This window comes from Lissotriton helveticus, chromosome 12 (genome assembly GCF_964261635.1).
Source record: "Lissotriton helveticus chromosome 12, aLisHel1.1, whole genome shotgun sequence".
NCBI classification, from domain to species: Eukaryota; Metazoa; Chordata; class Amphibia; order Caudata; family Salamandridae; genus Lissotriton; species Lissotriton helveticus.
In genome coordinates this window covers 66,377,717-66,394,061 of record NC_136073.1, presented here as the reverse complement: position 1 = coordinate 66,394,061, position 16,345 = coordinate 66,377,717, and the positions used below count along the sequence as shown (strand labels likewise).

The 16,345-nt window shown below is 45.8% G+C and overlaps 1 protein-coding gene across 1 annotated transcript in view; it reads left to right on the top strand.

Moving 5' to 3' along the window:
• Positions 1-16,345, top strand: part of SLC25A35 (solute carrier family 25 member 35) — a 125,124-nt gene that overhangs the window by 103,682 nt on the left and 5,097 nt on the right. The window contains exon 4 of the mRNA XM_078669109.1: positions 6,079-6,213. Within this exon, the coding sequence (XP_078525235.1) occupies positions 6,079-6,213 (135 nt within the window). The remainder of the gene's footprint in view (positions 1-6,078; positions 6,214-16,345) is intronic.

Below are 16,345 nucleotides of genomic sequence, written 5' to 3'. Positions count from 1 at the left end.
ATCATCTGAATCGCTGTCTTGACTTTCTGCTAATAAAAATTGTTGTGAAGCATTTTGCATTTGAACTCTTTGTTGCTTTTGCTGTTTTTGTGGTTTTATTACCTGTTCACTTCCCTGAAATCCCACGTTTGGATTATATTTTTGGACTCCCCCACAATTCGGAAAAGGTGGTTGTGGCAATTGATCTTGACGATTATTCACTTGTTGCTGTTGCTGTTGCTGCAACTGTCGCTGAATATTTAATTCGTTTAACCCCTGTTGCATCTGTAGCTGTCGCTGCAGGTCAACACCATTCTGCATCTGTGGATTCAATAAGGGATTCTTTAAGTTTTTAGGAGGATGAGGACACTCGTCTCTCCAATGTCCAATTTCGCCACAATTAAAACAAGGTAATCTTTGTTTCAACTCCTCAATCTTTGGGCTAAATTTCTTTGGGAAATTATTACTTTTAAACTTTCCTTGTATCTGGTTTGTATTTCCAGTTTGAACAAAATTAGTGTTTTTATTACCCATGCTGGCAATTTGTTGCTCAGCCACTTTTACCTGAGCCCACATGGCTTTCTCCTTGAGCTTTTTCTGTTTTACTTCTATTTCATCACTGCAATATTTAGCCTTTCTTAGAATATCATCTACAGATAGTGATTGCCATCCAACAATACTATTTCTGATCATTTCTCCAATTTCAGGTTTTAGTCCATAAACAAATCTATAGACAAAATGGCTCATATCCTTTTCGTCTAGTTTTTCATAGCCACTATATTGTTTAAAGATTAACAGTAGTCTTTCATAAAAAGAATGAACTGATTCTTTTGTTTCCTGTTCTGTCCTTTCTATTTTAACCCAATCGACTTCTTTGGGTGGAATTTTGTTTTTCATCCAAACAATCACTTTTTCATAAAAATCCATTACAAGTGGATTTGGAGCACCTGTTTCTTTGATTCGCTCAGGTTCTGTTTTTGGCCAACTAATTGATATTTTACATTCTGTCCAAAGATCTGATGGAACGACAATGTCAAAAAATCCATCTAAATCAATCCACAGAACTTTTGACACTTTGATAAATCTATCGACTTGCCTGTACCACTCAACTGGTTTTTCCCTCAATTTCGGAAAGTCATTTGTAAATAACAGAATGTCCTGTCTCGACCAAGGGACATGAACATATCCTCCACCTGCAATTTCTCTCATTGGAAATTGTTTTGACAATTTTTCCAATCTTTCATCTTCCTTCTTTTTCGTCCATTTTACTCTCCACTTATTCAGTTCTCCTAGTTTTTTGATATAAACAATCAAATCTTTTATATGTACTATTCTTCCCATTGAGTTCAAACTCTCAATGTCACTTTCTGAAAAGTCTAATCTGTAATGTTTCGCAAAATTCTTTTGTTTGCTCACATCGATTTCAAGTTCTGCTGCTAGATCCTCTAGTTGATCATATTTATTTTTTGTTTTCCACTGAATGCTTTTACAAATGAACAGTAATTCATCATCTCGATAGTAATTTAAACTATCTGGACCGATTGTTCCGATTATTAATTCTTCGATATTCGCTTTTAATTTGGCCACATCAAGTTTTGGTGTGGTTACCCTGGCTTCAGGACTCCCTATATCTGATATAGCACCCATTGGTGTTTTTGGAGATAAATCCTCATTAAAGGTTAAATCAGGCATTCTCGATTTAGAAGAGTTTATTTCAGATAAGTCTGAATAAAATTTTTCAGCAACCTTTTGAATTTCTGCATTCAAAGGAATAGTTAATCCTGTCTTGTTTGTTTCTTTTTGGTCAAATACAGGCTGAACAGGACTAATCGTTACTGGAACTGTCACAGCTTCCATGCCTTTTGTCATTCTTTTTATTAATTCTTCTTTAGATCTTAAATATTCATTATAATCAACATCTTCAACATTTCTTGCCTCTCTTATATAATCTTTTGGAGCTTCTCTTGCCCTTGGTGCCATTGTAAAATGTCTACCTTCATTTCGAGCATTATCAAATTCTGGTCTTCTAGGTGTTTCAATGATTTCACAATTATTTGGATAAAGTTTAGGAACTTCATTAATTGGAGGTGCACTCGGTGAAGTTTCGGTAGAAACCACCGGAGTAGACCATGATCTAGGAGGTCTCAAAGGTTGATTCTTTCTAGCTGTAGTATATATTTCTTCCATAACTGCATCCTCAGATTCACTTTCCATAGATTTCCCTGTAGGAGTACCCATTACCATTTCTTGTATTAAATACAATCCTTCACTCATGTTTCCCTGTCTCCACATTCGCAATCTATCTTCATGAGTTTCTCTTCTCCAAGGTGGATTTTTAGAAGGTCTTTTAATTCCACTAGCTTCTCTTTGTAACTGATACATCTCATCTTCCCACTCAACTAAAGCTTCAAATTGAGTTGGTCTCGGTTTCGGAACAAGAGCATTCATTTTCTCTCGTAAATTTCTCAAGACTTTTACATTAAATGAACCATCATCAGGCCAAGTTAAAACACCGTCGTTCTTAGTATAGCGTTTCCAACTATCGAACCATAAGACAGTATGATATCCATATTCACCTTCCATATACGCTGCAGGTGTTTTATACTTATGAAGTAGTTTACCACCTCGCGTTTCAATTTTCTTATCAGGTGAAAATAAATTCTTAAACTTATGAAATAATGTTGGCTTTTTCTCAACATGTTTAAAATGATAACTCATTTTTAAGAGTTAAATCTAATTCACAAAATCGTTCGTAAAATATTTCCGGGATGTTCCGCAAAACAACCAATCCGTGCGCGAAACACACCAACAAGCCAATGACAGTTGAGCTACGTCACTTTTCTGCTCAACCAATTAAATTGGAGTTTTTCTGAAGGACCAATCAGCTTCCAGGTTGTCAGAGACTCAGGAGCCAATCAGAATATAGCTTGTGACGTAGGTTACCCAATCCCAGCGCGGCTCTGTGACGTACACAGCAGCTGTGGTTTCTCGTTTCTCACTCCTAGCGCTTACCCCTCCTTCACAAAATCTTTTCACAGCGCCATTTTAAGAACACTTTTCAGTGTAAATTAATTCTTAACAATGACTATAAGGACATCATCTGTTCGTTTCACTATTTAGGATAGTTACATACATTCAAGTATCCATACTTCGGAATAGACGGCGCTATTCACACTAAGGATAATATCCAATTGTCAGTAGAGTAACCCTTACTCCACCCTTCTAACACGTATAATTATGAACTCGCTTTGCTCTGAACGCACCGCGAAGTGACAGTTCTAAGAGTTCCACTTGAACATAAAATACAAATCAAACTCGCACTTTCACACGGAAAATTCCCTAATTTCAAACACACATGAAATCCGTACAGGACTCTCACCTGTTTATAGAAATCATGCACCGTTAGCAAAATAACGACGTTAGCCGTACAGGGCTCTCACCTGTTTATAGATATGAAACATGTACCCGTACAGGACTCTAACCTGTTTATAGATAGTCATGCACCGACGCTACTTTACCCTTCATTCAAGCTCGGATATAACTAATACTCTTATCACAGTGAGTTTTATGGAAGGCGCTTTGTCCCTATTCTCATGCTGCTCTAATTTCTTAGAAAACCCTCACTATACAAGATTCACACCTAGCCCTAAAACTGTGCTGCTCGGCGACAACACTATGGTACACGGCGATACCTCTTGTGATACTCGGCGATATCACTACAAACAGAACAGATGGCTTGCGTGACTAATTTCTCGCCACACAATCTATACCGGTATAGCTTACAGATAGCACGAAAAACGAACTCAACATGTGTTAAAACGTCGATCCTATTTCCATACCATAACACTTTAGTAACCCTTAGCAACCAACATATTACCTTGGTTACCCTTAGCAACCATCAATTTCTGCTACCAGAGAATTGATCCAGCGGGCTATAGAAAATATATCATAAACAACGCTACCCAATATCATAACCTATAAACAAAATTCTATACTAAATTATGGACCCATTTATAAACCTGACATATTTTGGGCCTACTGAATCAGGTGGTCAGATTAAATCTATATACACATTATCTACAAACTATATACAATTTTATACATCTGCGGAAAGAATATTGTCATTAGAATAAATCCTAATTATTTAAACGACCACCATAGGCGACGTGATCTAGCTAATAGTAACCTGCACTTCTGAATAACCAAGACCAGCTTGTTTGCCAAAAGTAAGATTTTATTTACTAAATTATGGTATTTTAATTGATAGTTTTATAAAAGTAATTTATTAGCATTGAAGCAAGCATGATTGTAAAGAAACATGAGAAAAATACAATTTAAGCAAGTGAATCAAAGTTAAAGTGAGTGTTTAAAGTTTAGCATTTCTAAAACCTAAGTCCCTAACTGAGCTAAATAGATAGAAATTAAAGTAAAGTTCTTTGAGGATTCTTACGTGCTCCACGCAATGTCCGACAGCACTTCACCCTCATCGGAAAGTCAGAAAGCAGCAGCCAGCCCATCCCTAGGGGCATGACTTTTTATACCTTTCTACACTAACTAAACTACGCAAAGGAAAGTTTTCAGAAATCTTCGACGTCCCATTGGCTGAGAGTGACAAGTGACATGTCACCCATATTTCAAAAGTTCCATTAGGTCACTTTTCTTAAGGACCATTGTCTTTTCTGAATGCAACCAGGAGCTTCCTAGGTTTGCAACAAATGTACATTAATGTTCTCACTGCTTCCAATTGACTTCCGCGGATGCCAAGTTAAGGGCTGACAAAATGTTCTTTTTCGACCTTGGCCATGTCCGACAGAATGATGATAGCACGTCAGTTTTTGCTTTGTGAATGCAGCTTTTGACGAACACTTTATTTCAGAATGGGCATCTCGTGACTTTTGCAGAAGTAAAATTCAGCCTTTTTGTAACTCGAGCAAACTAGGCCCAAAAGCAGGCAACTTATGCTTTCTAGTATAAAACAAACACAAGAAAAGTATTAATGTAAGAAATAATGTAGATTCTGTATCCACCCCAGGATTTACTAATTAATTAACCCACCCGATTAATCTAATGTTACCTAGCAAATGCAAACAAATAAAGCAGCGTTTATATCTACCAGTCTTCATTAATCCATGAGACTTATATGCACCTAGAATAGTAGAAATAACATCACACAGACAAGGAAAAGCAAAACAAGCACATGCTTCTTTTAAGTTTGCAGCAGTTAGTAATGACAAAAACGAAAACAATAAATTATTTTATTATTTTGCACGAACAAAAAGATGCAACAATTATGCACGTTTATGAGCACACATGTTAGTCCCCCCATGTGTAAAGTTTAATCTAAGTTGTATTAGCACGACATATCACAAATCATTAATATTATTATTCATGTTATGGAAATGTGACTTCACGAGTTTAAACAAAATTTTGTTTTCTATCTCGCTCCATCAGTGCCACCAACCTTTAAAGGCACGGCCTTGAAAGTGGCTCCAATTTGTGATCCCTAGGACTAGGCAAGGGTGTCAGTGATAAAGCTGTTTACCTTGGAAACTGAGACTGGATCTCGAAAGATCCTCTTTATAGAACTGGCTAGACCCTGCCAACTTGTTGCTGGTTAGATATGCCAGTGTCCCGTGGAAACAGTTGGGGTAGTAGGTGAAGCCGCAGCTCGCTCCGTCACTAGAAGATAGTATGTTGCTGTGACGCCCTCCACCTTCCGCCATCAGCTTCCAACAAAAGGGGGGAGGGGTTCATTCCTTTAATCTGCTACTCCGGCTGCTCCCCTTTTCGCTCATCAAGTGTAACGTTGGAGGCAGGCGAGCACTAGAGTTCTGTGGTTTCTTTCTCGGACTATTGCTCGCCAAATGTACCACAACCAGATTTTACACTCCTCATTTGCTTTATATCTGTTTTCTGTTAATATGCTTCATGTCTGTAATGCTCTAATGTCTCAAGGACTGTAAAAGCTTTATTTCCCTGTGGTTGCTGGAAGTGTTGTAAGGAAGAGCACTTGTATGGATACCACAGGAATTGTTAACCTTCTGATGGGGTGAAAGGTGCTGTGACAGTCTGCTTCACTTGCTGTCCTTTCCTCGCCAGGTCTTCTCTGCGGATAGTTGGCTGGTGGCTCTGTGCGCAGCCATGATCAGCAGTGTGGCGGTGGTGGTGGCCATGACCCCATTTGACGTGGTCAGCACTCGGCTTTATAACCAGCCAGTAGACCCGCAAGGCAAGGTAAGGAAACTGTGAACTCGTAATGCAACTACATTTCATTTAGGCCCCTGACCTATTTAAGCACGTACCACAGCGGTCACCATTGTGGGTGCTGTAATACAGTCTTTTCAAAAAAGAGAGTTTCCCAGAGAACCAGAAAGGTCTGGGTATCAAACAGTATCAAAAGAAATTCCTTTCTGTGTTAATAATTACCGTTTTTGTGACCAACGGGCCTACACACTTATTTTCACTTTACTAGTGTTCAGACTTGACTTTCCTTTTGTGACCAACAGGACTACATACTATTCTCACTTAACTGGTGTTCAAATCTGACTCAGTTAATTATTTCTGCACACACACTGGAATTATTTATGTCTCTCAAAGAATTTTATTTTTATAAAGTTAAAATCATTTTGATCACATTTATAACATCACATTTCTTTTAAACATATCCTTCTCTAATACATATGATCAATTCTATTCTAATTTCACTTGAACTAAAACAATTTATATGCAGTTTAAAAATCATACATTAAAAATGTTTGCATCATAACGTTTGATTGAAGACAGTCCTTTGTCGACGCGTTTCGGTGTGTAGTGTTGTTAATACACCTTCTTCAGGACAGACTTATATTTAAAAACAAATGATCTTCATTCTAAAACCAAATACATACAGTTAATAACTTATAACTAGTTGAGAGCAAATTTCATTCTTACAGTGTAGTGCATGCTTTCTATCAGGTCACTATTATATTATTTTAGTATTTAGATGGCAGTCTTACTTAGATTATTTGGCCGTCAATCTTCTTACTTGAGAGTTCCACACTCTTGAGGATTGATTAATTCTTATTCCTTTATGCGGGTGGGATAGGTGTCTGGTAACCTATGTTACTCTAAAAGGATAGGATACCCAAATTAAGGATCCCCCTTCGACATTTCCTTATCACAAAATAATAGGGAAAGTTCTAGTTCACACTTACTTAAAACTAGGAGAATTATCTTTCTTGTGTCTAGTATATATATCTTGCGACTTTCAATCTGCGCGAGATCTCACGTGGCTGTTGACTTCGGTTTGACCTATGGGGGAATATTTTATACATTTATCTCTCTGTCCTTCCATTTCAAAACCCGTACAATCCCTGCACTGAGACAGAATCCGAACATACCTTTTAATATCATATATGAAGTCCCTGTTTGGGATTCAAGGGCGGAATTCCTGTTCGTCCTGGGGACTTCTTTGTTTTCAATCCCTCATATGATTATTTGGAAGATATCTTTCTCACAAGGTTACCTGGATATAAGAGAAATGCTCAGTCTTAATTTGATTTTAAATAAGGGTTCTCTGTTGTTATTAATATCGGTCATCTGTTTCGAGGCTTTAAACAGATGGTAAAATCTTTGGTATTTACGAGGAAAACAGTATTCACATGTAGTATTCCTATGGTGTTAATTACTTAGGTATACTACTGTTGACTAAAGGGTATGGCCCTGAAATGGATTGAGTCCTATTTATCAGGACGTACCTTTCAGGTACGAGAAAATGACAGCTGCTCATCCACCTTCCCCCTCCGGTGTGGAGTGCCACAGGGCTCATCCCTGAGCCCCACGTTGTTTAACGTGTACATGGCCCCACTGGAGAAGAGGGTCAGCTCGTTCGGCGTATCAATTATTAACTACGCCGACGACACTCAGCTGGTCGTAACCCTCTCACATCCCCACCATGCCCCATCGGATCTCCACGGCTGCCTCTCCGAAGTCCACCGATGGATGAATCTCTCTCTACTCAAATTGAATGGGTCCAAGACTGAGATCCTCCTGATGGGCCATAAGGGGCCCTCTTTACCATCTCATCTTTGGCCCAGTTGCCTAGGTGACCCTCCCATTCCCAAGGAAGAGGTTAAGAGCCTGGGTGTGTGGATTGAGAGAGACCTGAGCTTCAAGACCCAGGCCAAAAGAACGGCAGGGACATGTTTTGGACTACTCAGAGCCTGCAGGAAGATCTTCCCTTTACTTCCTGAGACCGCAAGGAGGCTCCTCATTCAGGGTCTAATCCTGGCAAGATTAGATTACTGTAACGCCATCTACTTAGGAGCCCCTGAAGCCACCCTGAACGCACTGCAAAAAGTCCAAAACGCCGCTGCCCGCCTACTCACGGGCACCCCAGGAAGATCCTCCGCCAGGCCGGCTCTCAGATCTCTCCACTGGCTCCCAATCAGGGAAAGGGTCGCTTTCAAGGCCCTGTGCATGGCCCATAAAACTCTCTACAATAACGGCCCCCCCCTTCTCAGAGAACTCCTAGTTCCATACAAAGCTGAGAGAGACCTCCGGTCCGGTACAGAAAATCTTATTGTAGTCCCGAGAGTCAGAAAAGCCAAGACCGGTGGCCGTCGCTTTTCGGTCCACACGGCAAAACAGTGGAACCATCTACCACGGAAACTCAGGTCAGAACCGAACTACCTCCAGTTCAGAAAAACCCTAAAAACCCTTCTCTTCCCACAGACATAATCTCATCAGACGGCTGAACCCCTTGGAGAACAGGTTAGCGCTGGGATGCTTTCTGAGTTACTACGCGCTTTATAAAACCATTAAATAAATAAATAAATAAATTACCCGTGTAGTGTTGGCATATGATGTAAATTTATATTCAATAAACCCAAATTTGTTCAGTACTATGGTTATACTTAAATGCGTGTTTTTGTTAGATAAAGGGTAGGCATGAACTGAAGGTCTGCCCATATATATTGCGAGGGTCCTCGCAATATATATGGGCAGACCTTCAGTTCTTGCCTACCCCATATCTAACAAAAACAACACGTATTTAAGTATAACCATAGTACAGAACAAATTTGGGTTTATTGAATATAAATTTACATCATATGCCAACACTACACGGGTAACAGTAGTATACCTAAGTAATTAACACCATAGGAATACTACATGTGAATACTGTTTTCCTCGTAAATACCAAAGATTTTACCATCTGTTTAAAGCCTCGAAACAGATGACCGATATTAATAACAACAGAGAACCCTTATTTAAAATCAAATTAAGACTGAGCATTTCTCTTATATCCAGGTAACCTTGTGAGAAAGATATCTTCCAAATAATCATATGAGGGATTGAAAACAAAGAAGTCCCCAGGACGAACAGGAATTCCGCCCTTGAATCCCAAACAGGGACTTCATATATGATATTAAAAGGTATGTTCGGATTCTGTCTCAGTGCAGGGATTGTACGGGTTTTGACATGGAAGGACAGAGAGATAAATGTATAAAATATTCCCCCATAGGTCAAACCAAAGTCAACAGCCACGTGAGATCTCGCGCAGATTGAAAGTCGCAAGATATATATACTAGACACAAGAAAGATAATTCTCCTAGTTTTAAGTAAGTGTGAACTAGAACTTTCCCTATTATTTTGTGATAAGGAAATGTCGAAGGGGGATCATTAATTTGGGTATCCTATCCTTTTAGAGTAACATAGGTTACCAGACACCTATCCCACCCGCATAGAGGAATAAGAATTAATCAATCCTCAGGAGTGTGGAACTCTCAAGTAAGAAGATTGACGGTCAAATAATCTAAGTAAGACTGCCATCTAAATACTAAAATAATATAATAAAGTGACCTGATAGAAAGCATGCACTACACTGTAAGAAAGAAATTTGCTCTCAACTAGTTATAAGTTATTAACTGTATGTATTTGGTTTTAGAATGAAGATCATTTGTTTTTAAATATAAGTCTGTCCTGAAGAAGGTGTATTAACAACACTACCGAAACGCGTCGACAAAGGACTGTCTTCAATCAAACGTTATGATGCAAACATTTTTAATGTATGATTTTTAAACTGCATATAAATTGTTTTAGTTCAAGTGAAATTAGAATAGGATTGATCATATGTATTAGAGAAGGATATGTTTAAAAGAAATGTGATGTTATAAATGTGATCAAAATGATTTTAACTTTATAAAAATAAAATTCTTTGAGAGACATAAATAATTCCAGTGTGTGTGCAGAAATAATTAACTGAGTCAGATTTGAACACCAGTTAAGTGAGAATAGTATGTAGACCTGTTGGTCACAAAAGGAAAGTTACGTCTCAACACTAGTAAAGTAAGATCAGTGTGTAGTCCTGTTGGTCACAAAAGGAAAGTCAAGTTTGAACACTAGTAAAGTGAAATTAGTGTGTAGACCTGTTGGTCACAAAAACGGAAATTATTAACACAGAAAGGAATTTCTTTTGATACCATTGTGGGTGCAGCATCACAGTGCCAGTAAGGAAAGACAATGCCGTCACCTCTTTACTTCTTAAAATGCATACCTCAGCCTGTGAGGTCATCCGTGTTTGCAAACTGCTGCCTCCTGCATTATCTTCTTCATCAAATGCACACATCGCGTAATCCCAGCATCCACTTGGTCCCCTTCATAGAAGAATCGCTGCTCGAAACGACTTGGCCATTCACAATGAGAAGTTCATCACCATCATCTAAAAGTTCATCACAATAATTCACGAAGGTCCAGCATGATACTGGAAAACTTTTTTTGACAATATTTTAAAATAAGTAGATTGGGGGCGTGGCCAAGATGGCGAGCTAGGAGGACGCTTTCCTCGTGAGCTCCCGAGACCCCGGAGCCTTTGCACCGCCCGTCATCGCTGATCTCCCCCGGATCGGGAGGGAGGCAGTGCCCGGCACCGGTGGGCGAGTGCCGACGCGACCTGGAGATCCCCGGTGGCCTCCCGGACGCAGAGAAGCCGAGCCGGCGCGTTCTCCGGAGGGGTGGCCTACAGCCCAGCCGAGGGAAGCCTGAGGGCAGACCAGCGGAGCCCGCCGGTGGAGTGGCCTAGAGCTCCGCGGAGCGGCGGGGGCTGTCGGAGGTGAGGCGCCCCCAGTACGAGCCGCTAGCGAAGCAACGGAGCACCGTCCTGCGGTGACCCACCATTACTCTGCCCGAAGCCTTGTGAGGCGGACCCGGCGAGGCCCACCTACGCGATCCCCGGGGATCCGGAGGGCCGAGAGGCCTACCTCTGAGCGCCAGCTTCCGGAGCCTCCCACGGCGCCCCAGGCACTCTGGAGGATCACTACGGGGGGCGGAGTGCGCTCCGGGGAGCCCTGCGTAGCCCGGACGAGAAGCGGAGCCCCAGCCCCGACACGACCTATGTGGGCCTACAGAGCGGCGGCACCGCCTAGATCGAGGGCCCTTCCATTCGGGCCCCCCCCCCTCGCCACCCGTGACACCGGAGCTTGACCGTGCCGCAGGGGGCCCCCCAGCGAAGGCCTTTCTGGTGCCGAGACACTTGCATGGGCCGCCCATTGGGGGGCACGAGGACTGCAGTGAGGGGCGCCGGCCTCAAGAGGGGTCGGCCTGCGCCATTTCTGCTACGGCGCGGAGGGGGGCTACCCAGACCCCTCCGAACGGACTATACTGCTGCGGCTGGCCCGGACGACTGGGCGACACAACGCCTTGGGCACGGTGGAGGGGCCCTACTGCCATTGACCCTGGACGCTTTCCCCCGCGAGGTGGGGCGGAGAGGGTGCCCTGCTGTCGGAGGCGGATAATTACACCCACCCTGGTGGGGAAGACACAGGAGTCTGCGAGGCCCTACAGCTACGACTAGGCCGCGGAGTGGCGCGCCGGGGAGTGCTGGCACGTGCATCCCGACCCCACGCTGCTCAGGACCTTATCAGTGCCCTCTCCACCGCGGACCGCTCCTTCTGCTACGATGTCGAGCAACCGAGGGGGGAAGAAAGGCGAACGCACCTTACCTGACATGTTGATCAGGACTGCCCCGAGACAAGAAAGAAGCCAGACTGCCCCAAGCCCCCCATCCGGCTCTCGAGGGGCAGAGGGAGGGGAACCTCCGGTGACCCGATCGTTTCTAGAGTCGCTGTTTAGCACCCTCAGGGAGGACTTCCAAGCACTGAAGCAGGAGGTGGCTGGGGAGGTCCGCGAGGTGAGAAGGGAGGTCGATTCCCTTGGTGAGCGTGTATCTGCTATGGAAGAAACTGGCCACACCCGTGACGCTGAGATGGAGCATCTGCAGCAAGAGGTACTGCGACTCAGAGACCAACAAATTGACCTCCAGGCCCACGCAGAAGATCTCGAGAACAGGTCCAGGCGCAACAACATCAGAGTCCGAGGCGTCCCATCCGGAGAAGAAGGGGAGGACGTGGCCGCATACCTGGGAGATCTGTTTCGGGACATCTTGGGAGAGCCTGGAGACTTCCCAGTGAGGATTGACAGAGCACACAGAGTGGGCTTGCAGCGTCGGGCTTCGGCGCCGGCGCCGGCCCCGGACATCTTAGCCTCCCTGCCGGACTTCACCCTGAAGGAACGAATCCTACGCGAGGCACGACGTCGTCAACCATTGACTTTCCGGAATCATCCGGTGGCGCTGTTTCAGGACTTATCTACGATTACCCTTCAAAAGCGCAAATCCTTTAAAATCGCCACGGACTTCCTAAGAGAGCATGACACGCAGTATTCCTGGGGTCACGCTTTCCGGCTCAACTTCCGCTGGAATGGAACTCTGCATCAGCTCCGATCCCTTCAGGATACCTGCGAGGTGCTGGGGATCACGGCAACGGATAACGACACCCCTACGCCTTCTCGTCGACGCGCCACTAGAGATGGGTGGCAGAACATTCGTCGGCGCGGCCCGCTAACCTGCCTTCGAGACCTGACTCGCCCACGGTCAGAGCAGAAATGGACAGCGCGATAAGGGAGGTATCCAGAGACACGTCGTCTGGTGAGGTGGCCTTGACGACCTGAGCACACTCCGGGGGGAGATCTTGATGGCTTCATTTTCACAGCAGGTGCGAGGGTTCTGGGGGGGAGGGGGCGGCGGGGGGGGGTGCAGGAGGTGGCTGGACGTCCACTCGAATAACTCACCACAGACTTGTCCGAACTGGACCGGACTGGGACAATGATCCTCGTTCAAGAGAAGTTGAGGGGGGGCAGAAGTTGGGGGACCGGGTGGGGTGTGGGAGAAGGGTGGTTGGAACTGGGGGGGAAGGTTTGGGGGGAGTGTGCGTCCCGAAGTTGGGGGGGGGGGGACGGCCGGGAGTTGTGCTGGTTGTGGAACGTTTTGGGGGGACTCTGGTATTTGTGCTGTGCTATCATGTTTTACTGCTGTTTTTGCTTTGACCTCACGCCGCGAGCGCTGGGTTGCGGGTATCGTGCTACTGGGCTCTTACAAATGTTCGGCTTTGCGCCGCTGACGCTCACGGCAGTCATGGCCGACACATACTCATTGAACGCTTTCCTGGGGACGACTATACATGGCCCTTAGGGTAGTCACCCTTAATGTGAAGGGACTGAACAACCCGGTCAAGCGTAGAGCGATATTGTCCCTGCTGGAGAACACCCAGGCAGACATCTGTCTTTTACAGGAAACCCACCTCCTGGCCCGAGATTGCCTTAGAATGAGATCACCGAAATTCCCAGTACAGCTTTTTTCCTCAGGGCCTACTAAGACAGCAGGGGTCGCAATCTTAATATCTAGGAAATTTAAAGGAGAGGTCCTGCACAAAGTTGCGGAGCAGAAGGGGAGGCTCCTAGCTTACAGGGTCAAGCTTGGGGGTTTCTTGTTTACTGTGGGATCGATCTATAGCCCGAATGACCGCCAGGACCTGTTCCTACACTCAGCCCTAGGAGACGTGGCGACAACACCAGACAGACACATAGTCATTGGGGGGGACCTGAATATGGTCTTTGATTCACTCATGGACAGATCTACGCAAAGACACCCGCACACCGGGGAGTTCTCGCAACTGAGTCACTCCCGCCTTGGTGATCTCGATATGCATGACTTATGGAGACGCCTACACCCCACCACTCGGGTCTACTCCTACTACTCCCACGCGCACAAGACATACGCGAGATTAGATCATCTCCTGGTTACGGGACCGATGGCCGCACTGGCGACGGCTTCCGACATAGGGGTTCTCACGTTGTCGGATCATGCCCCGGTGTCGGGTTCCTTTCAGCCGCCGCCGATGTCTCCCTCACGGGGGGTCTGGCGCCTCAGACACCTTGTTGCAAAGGCAGTCGGTGGTGCAGAAGATATGCGACGCGATTGCTGAATACCGGTCCCATAACGATAATGGAGATACCACCCGGGCGACACAGTGGGCCGCCTTGAAGGCGGTGCTCCGTGGAGAATTCATCGCCATCTCCTCTGCGGAGAATAGAGAACGACAACAAAAAAGAGACGAGCTTACGACCAAGGTACGGGAGCTGGAACAGATGCATCAGAGAACCGGGGCCCCCAGAATTTGGAGGCAGCTTAAGGCTGCCTGGAAAGTTCTCTCCGCGCTGGACATGGACAGAGCGGAGTACGCGGCGCTGCGCCTGAAGCATGCGTATTACACTGGCGACGATAGGTGCGGCCGCCTCCTCGCGAACAAACTCCGGATGAAACATCAGCGTCAGCGGGTTGCGGAGCTGTCGATTCCCGGCGGGGCGACGGCTACGGAAGTCCCCCAAATCGCGGAGGGATTCCGTTGCTTTTATGCCGACTTATACGCAGGCGACCCCCCCTCAGCCTTGGCTGAGGCTGATTACCTCGATTCGGTCGAACTCCCCGCTCTCGCCCCGGAACAAGCGGAACACCTGGAGCGGGACATTCGACCTGAGGAGGTGATTGCGGCTATCTCCCGGCTTAAGCATGGGAAGGCCCCGGGACCCGATGGTTACACCCCACTTTTCTACAAAACGTTCTGTCACGTACTGGTCCCACTGTTGACGCGACTCTATAACTCTTTCGCGGAACCGGGAGCTATCCCTCCGGATTTGCTCCGGGCGACGGTATCGGTCATTCCCAAGCCAGGGAAAGACGAGGCTGACTGCGGCTCCTACCGGCCAATCTCACTGTTGAACGTGGACCTCAAGCTCTATACAGGGATATTGGCAACCCGATTGGCGCAATATCTGCTGGGACTTGTGGACCCGGATCAGGCTGGGTTTGTCCCTGGTAGGCAAACGGTGGACAACACTAAGAGAGTAGTCCACGTCCTAGAGAAGGCCTCCCGTGTCCCCGGGGAACACATGCTATTATCGGTCGACGCGGAGAAGGCGTTCGACCGCGTGTGCTGGTCTTACCTGGAGAGTGCTCTGCAAAATGGGTATAGGGGAGAAATTTCGAACCATCACATTTAACTGTTATAAGTACCCGGCCGCGGTGGTACGGGTGAACGGGTGCAGCTCCGACCAATTTGCGATAGAAAGAGGAACCAGACAAGGGTGCCCGCTGTCCCCGCTTCTCTTCGCCCTTTACATGGAGCCGTTTGCCCAGAGGATTCGTCAGAACCCAAAGGTGACTGGCGTCCGGATGGGGGGGGCTACGTTAACACCATTAGTCTGTACGCGGATGACGTGATCCTCCTGCTTGATGACCCGAAGGATGCGCTCCCAGCCTGCATTGCCGAGATGGCCGCCTTTGCCATGGCAGCGGGCTTCAAAATGAATATGGGGAAATCGGCGGCCCTGGACCTCTCGCTCTCCACCGCAACGAGATCTGAGTTACAGAGACGTTTCCCCATGAGGTGGTCTAAAGATCTGATCCCGTACTTGGGCGTCCTGTTGGCACTAACTATACGGCTTTAGGCAGAAAGATGAAGGAGGAACTATCCCGTTGGAACAAGGGCACATTGTCGCTGTTAGGACGGGTCGCCGCGGTGAAGATGACTCTCTTGCCGCAGGTCCTGTATTTGTTTCGGGCCCTACCGCTTCAGCCACCGAAGGGTTGGATCCGACAAGCTCAGGCTGACATCGCCCGCTTTGTCTGGCAGGGCCGCAAACCCAGACTTAAGAGAACTCTGTCCACGCTAGCTCCTGAATCCGGTGGCCTTGGCATACCGGATCTCCACAAATACTTTCAAGCGGCGCAATTACGGTATTTCGTGGAGTGGAGTAAATGGGAATCTGACAGGCACTGGCTGTTTCAGGACCAGGCGGTGGCAGGCAGAACCTTACAGGAGATACCCTTCATGCGCAGAGCTCATCGCCCCCCTAATCTTTACGCGTCCTTTGTCACGCAAGTTCCGCTCAGAGTGTGGGATGCCGTGAATGCTACACACGAACTTACCACCTTCCCGTCACCACTTACGCCATTGATTGGGAACCCTGACTTTCAACCTGGGATGGAACCTGG